General features: G+C 45.8%; 1 protein-coding gene across 8 annotated transcripts in view; it reads left to right on the top strand.

Annotated features, from left to right (window-relative positions):
- Positions 1 to 6,031, top strand: part of myom2a (myomesin 2a) — a 56,898-nt gene that overhangs the window by 23,781 nt on the left and 27,086 nt on the right. For 2 of the 8 annotated variants that reach the window (XM_078948347.1, XM_078948362.1), the window contains exons 1-2: positions 5,185 to 5,312; positions 5,861 to 5,999. The exons of 2 other annotated variants lie outside the window; for them this stretch is intronic. In XM_078948347.1, the coding sequence (XP_078804473.1) occupies positions 5,887 to 5,999 (113 nt within the window). In that variant the 5' untranslated portion in view covers positions 5,185 to 5,312; positions 5,861 to 5,886. Of the gene's footprint in view, positions 1 to 5,165; positions 5,313 to 5,860; positions 6,000 to 6,031 lie in introns of those variants that run through there. 4 more of the 8 variants (XM_078948344.1, XM_078948358.1, XM_078948371.1 and 1 more) reach the window with 3 other exon arrangements.

Here is a 6,031-nt window from a genome sequence, read left to right as displayed (position 1 = left end):
GAGGGGAGGAGTATCTGGGAGGAGAGGGGGGCGAGTCCAAGTAGGAAGCTGCATTTTAATGATAACCCCCCCACCATACACACACAAGCAGCACGTCTGTCATGTTGCCACGGTACCTGGAGGTAGGCGTGTGGGGGGGGGGGGCAGAACGTGGTGATGTCATCACTTTTCCTGTCTGACTGCAGCGCTGTCAGCATCTCCCCCCCCCCCCCCCCTATCTGCAAACTACTGCATCTCCAATAGTGCTAGCTGCCCAACCGGGGGGGGGCGTCTTATCTCCTGCAGCAGCACCCCCCTCCCCCACACACCAGCAGAGGTTTCTGACTTTAACAGAATTCATCTTCTAGTTCTGCCAAGTCTGGAGGTGATGAGCTGATGAAGATCTGATCTGATCTGATCACATCTGATCTGATCACATCTGATCTGATCAGATCTGATGCTGTAATCCTAATCTCTTCATTTTAATCTGAAGATGTTGGTTTGAGGATCGTTTCTGCAGGTTCCTCTGCAAACATCACAACGTTCCTCCGAACGCAGCAGCTTCACTTCAGCAACAATTGTCTGCGTGACCAGGCACCCCCCCCACCCCCCACCAGGTGTTACGTCAGCACGCTCTGCGCACGAGGACGCACGTCTGCTGACTTTATGACGCCCCCCCACACACACACAGCTGACCCCACCGCTGATCCTTCAACACACAATGTCTGCTCGTCACCCCACACTTCTTCCCCCTCTGCTGAAACGGGACAGGGCAGGACTCGCCCCCCCCTCGGGGGCAGAATGCCCTTCCTGGTGTCATGGCTGCTTCAGGGTGACCTTCTCTGCCGCCGACCGCCTCGTTATCTCCTCCCATGAACCGGCTCCTGGCCTTCAAACTCAGAATAGCGCCCGGTTGCATCATTTTGGATCAATAAATTAAAAAAAGGCCAGTTTGAAGAGTAAAAATAGACGACCCCCCCCCCCCACACACACACACACACACAGTTATTTGTTTGAATTGAAGCTTTTAAAGCTTCGTCACGGTGATTTAATACTTTCAGATTATTTCAGGGCATCAGAGGAAACTAGAAATAAGAGGAAAGAAACTGTATTTTTTTAATCACAAGAAGTTTGTCAACATTGTTTTTATCAAAATCTCCATAAAAAAGATTTTCTGTTTTTAATCGTTAAAGATTAAAAACATTACAAAAGTAACAGATCATAAATAAATAAATACTAAGATGAATATTTGTTTTTAATAAATCTCTTTTTTAAACTTTGCCGGCTCTTTTGAATGGGGGGTGTCTCTCCTTCAGGTCCCCCTCTTTACCCTCACAGGTGGACCTGTGCCCACCCCCAATAGGAACCAGAGCACCTCGGTGGGTTAGTGAGGGAGGGGGCAAACACTGTTGACACCGTCCTTCCCAGATCGGAACCTGTTTGCCAGGATTTCTGACTCAGGTTAACGTCGGCAGCCTTCAGGCCGCCGTCAGGCCGCCGTCAGGCCGCCGTCAGGCCCCCGCCTTCTCTGTTCCAGGAACGGACTTCTCTCCTCAGCAGTTCATAGAAACATATAGCATATACCCCATTTCCTGCTCCCCCCAAGCCCAAATCAGGACTTTTCTTTCTGAAAGGCTGGAATGAACGGTTTGGTTTTTACCGGATCTGGTGCCGCGTCATGACCAAATGTTCCCACTCTGGGTTCAGAGGAACCGGGCGTTCTGATTTGACGGAGGCGTCCAAACACAGCGTGTTTTTTTAGAACATGTTTGTTCGTCCAGAAATGCAGTGAAGCAGCTAAAGTTCTAGATCATACAGATCTATAAGTCCTCATACAAGTGATTCTTTTCTATTTGACTGTTAAATCTTTGTGGTTTTGAAGTGTAACATGAGAAAAGAGACGGGCCATACGGTAAAAAAACAGTCGCTGTTCAGGACCGCTTCAGCCGCTAAACAAGGATGACCTCCGGAAACGGCAGGAAAAGCTAAAAAAATCAGGCCGACGAGCTGCTCAGAAGATGCTTCGTCCTCCATCCCACCTGGAACGTTGCTCTGGACCCAAGCATCAGAACCAACGCCACAGCTGATGAAAAAACTGTTCAATTATCCAAACAGGAGAAGATTGTGAAAAGAGGCTGGACTTTCTAATTACAGAAGATAAAAGGAAAATGTTTATCATTCTAAACTCTAACCCAGAACTGCTGTCCTAAAGATTAAAATGAATAAAAAAAAGAATAACTAAATGTATTAAGTCACACTTTAAACCAGTTTGTACTTATGGGATTTTCTTTTTAGCCGTTTTAACAATTGTTTCAAGGACTCAACGAAACTTCAAAGTCAGTTCATTTTCTGAAGTCTTTATCAATAAGAAAAACTAATAACACAAACCAAGACAAACGTGTCAGTAATATTTAGAATTTAACAAACTAAAACGTAAATCAGCAGCAGATGAAGGAACATATTAAACATGGGTCTGAAGTTTCAGCGAGCTAACGCCATCGTCCTGCTTCATGACGACGTTTTCCAAAACTGCTGACTCACTGGAGTAAATATTTAATACTATGACATATGGGCCGTCTTAATACGGTAACTTTATGAATTGTAAAAATATTTTTACCTATTTTTACAATTAATTAGGTTTTCTCTCTTTCATAATCTTTCTACAGTCGGCACTAAAAGTTTTCAGAACGACTTTGGAAATTGGAAAAGTTCGTGCTTAAGTTTTTATGATGGTAATTAGCATAAACTCCAGACGAAGAGTGATCAGATGAATTGCAGAGTCCTTCTTTAAGGACTATGCTGAGATCATTTCAGTCATCGTCTTTTTACCCAGGTGAGAATGTTGACGAGCTCAAGATGATTCTGTCAGGCTGGTTGGGTTAGAATGGCACACCTGACATGTTAAAAGGAGGGTGATGCTTGGAATCAGCGTTCTGTCATTGGTAACCATGGTGACCTGCAAAGAAACACGTGCAGCCATCGTTGCGTTGCATAAAAATGGCTTCAAAGAAGAGGATATTGTGGCTACTGAGACTGCACCTTAATCAACATTTGAGAAGTCCATCAAGAAGTTCAGTTCTTGTTAAGAGGAGTGCAAGAAAGTCCAGGATGGTCCCCTAAAGAGGATTCTGGATGGGAGGTCCACCAGTGCAGAGCTGCTCAGGAACGGCAGCCGGCAGGTGAGACGCATCTGCATCACAGTGAGGCTTTTGGACGATGGCCTGGTGGCAAGAAGGGCAGCACAGAAGCCACTGCTCTCCAAATAAACATCAGGGACAGATGGGTCTTCTGCAGAAAGTCTGGTGAATGGACCACTGAGGACCGGGGCATGAAGCCTCCCTCCGATTGTTCAGGGCATCTGGAAAAAGGCTTGTCCGGAGAAGAAAAGGTGAGCGCTACCATCAGTCCAGTGTCACGCCAACAGTAAAGCATCCTGAGACCATTCATGGGTGGGGTCGCTTCTCATCCAAGGGAGGGGGCTCACCCACAATTTAGCCCCAAAACACTTCCATGAATACAGAATGGTGCCAAAAGACCCTCCAACGGTAGCTTCTTCCAACAATCCAACAGTCTGGTGACCAGCAATGCATCTGACAGCACCGTGGAGCACCGCGCCATAAGTCTAAAGCGAGGACTGAGTGGCTCTGGAACCAAAACGTTGACATTATGGGTCCACGGACTGGAAACTCCCCAGATCTTAATGCCATTGAGAACGTGTGGTCAATCCTGAAGAGGCGGCTGGACCAACAAAAACCCACTAATTCTGACAAACTCCAAGAAGAGATTCTGAAAGAACGGGCTGCTGTCAGTCAGGATTTGGCTCAGAGGTTGATTGACAGCACGTCCAGTGGAACTGCAGAGGTCCTGAAAACACTGACCCTTTGCATAAATGTCATGGAATTGTCGATTAAAGCCTTTGAACCGTATGAAAGGCTTGGAATTCTATTTCAGTTCATCACAGAAACAGCTGAAGCTAAGATCTAAAAGCAGTTTAGCAGCATTTGGTGTGTCTGTATGTCTGTCGACTGTAGATGTTTTGATCAGCGGATATTATCTGAAGCGGACACTAGGGGGCAGCATTTGGCAAGAAAACGCACCATCTTCATGATGCAGTCTGTTTCATTACTTCTGATTAGGAAACATCTCACCTGGGAGGCCCCCCCACCTCACTCTGAGGTGAAGCAGGACTGCGGCGGAGGAATGCTCCTCCCCATCGATCTTCATCCATACGACACCGATTCCCTGAAGTCCTTTGTGTAGCTGTCTATGAACCGTCCAGGTCTTCCTCTGTTTGAATGCGGAGAGCATCAACATGTGAGGAACAGAACGGGGCTGTTGGTGAAGCTCCGGCAGAACGGATGATCTGTCAGTTATTCACAGTTTGATTTCTGATCTCCCCTATTTTCTCGTTCTTGTTGGAGATTCTCGTTCATCCATTTCATGTTTTCAGAGGAATTCTGGACTTTTAAGGTTCATTTAGGAGAAAAGTCTTAATTCAGCTGCTCCATCTCCTTTAATGAACGTTAAGAACCTGATCACCAGATGACAGAAATCCGTCAGAAGCAGCATCTGTGGATTCACTTTTGACATTTTAGTTCCTGTTTTATCGACAGACTTTGAGGGTTTCCTTCATGCTTCTTCAGTGATTTTTATTTTATTTTTGTTTCATGACCTTGTGTTGGTTAAAAATAGCCTCAACGTCTCCCGTACAGTAAGACGTTCGAGTATCGCCAAGGTGTTAAAAATAACCCTGCTGCTGCCTCAAAGTGTCGTTCCGAGGAGGACAGGAACCTAAAAAGGTCTCACTGAGCTCTGGGATCGGCCACAGAAACCGTTTTAGCTTCACAAATCCACATTTGTGATGTGAAATTAAAAGACACATTTCCTAAATGTATCAGAAGAAAAACTCTGGCAAAAAACAAACTAGAGAGCAGAAATGAAGCCATGAAAAAGGTATTGTTATCAAAAATGTTGCTGTGCTTTAGCAGGAGAGCGTCTTTCATTCTCCTGTCACTGTGTTTCGTTTTTTCCCTGATATTTCTCTGAATTTTTAGTCAAAAATATTGAAATAAAAAAAGAAACAAATAGGCATTCCTGAAATAATTCCCCGCATTTTCAGCCACAGATGTTTGCTCTTCTTCTCCAAAGTGCAGAATGAGAATGAAAATTGGGGCTAAATGCTATATATAGTCTGAAGTGCATCCATACATGGGGTGGAAGGGGAACGGCATTCCTCCGGTGACACGGGAATATTTTTGTTACCAGCAGCAAGTGCTTCCCAAGCGGCACCAGGCTGCTCTCTGCCACCGCTTTGCGCTCTTTCATCTCTTCAGGTAAGCCTCCGAATATTGTTGTTTTCATTGCTTCAGGTGGAGTAAAGGCTTCAGAAGGTGGAGGGGTGGGGTGTGGGAGAGAGCCTGACCTGTTTCAGGTGAAATCCGCTGCTGAAAAAGTGGGTTTGTGTCTCACTGAGGTGAGTTCGGAACTCCGGGATTCTCCGGAGCTGCTTCCACAAAGAGGGGAGTTTAGGAATTTGTTCATGAAGCGTAATTGGAAGATAAATGAGTGATTGAGTTTTCCTGAAAGCTGCTGTTCATAAAGCGATATTGGGGTCCTCAGACTGCTGAATCCACAGTCCTGCTGCTCAAAGCTATTCATAGCTGAACGCCAGAAGAAACCCTGGAAGCTGTGAAAAAGGGAAACAAGAATGTCTCATTTCAGTCTGAATGCTTTTATTTTTAGGAGGAATCACTTCTGATTGGTGGAGGATCAGGAGAGGTTTTAGGGCTGAGAAGAAACGTTCTGAATCTCCCGCAGCAGCAGCAGTGATCGCTGAACAGAGACTCACTGACATGTTTGGTCTCCCTCTGCTGCCCTTTAGCCAGGTCTCCTTGAAGCGTTCCCGTCATGGCTTCCAAAGTCATACCTTGGTATAAGAAGAAGCATGTGAGCCTCGTCAAAACTGATTACGCTTATCAGCACACTAGACATGCTGTCCAGCAGCAGCAGCAGACAGAAAGGTAGGCGGCTGCTGCCTCGTGGAGCTCAGCTC

The sequence above is a fragment of the Oryzias latipes genome, chromosome 1, assembly GCF_053564925.1.
Source record: "Oryzias latipes strain Hd-rR chromosome 1, Olatipes_Hd-rR_3.1".
Taxonomy (NCBI): Eukaryota; Metazoa; Chordata; class Actinopteri; order Beloniformes; family Adrianichthyidae; genus Oryzias; species Oryzias latipes.
The sequence above is the reverse complement of the archived record's forward strand: the minus strand, read 5'-3'. Positions and strand labels throughout refer to the sequence as shown.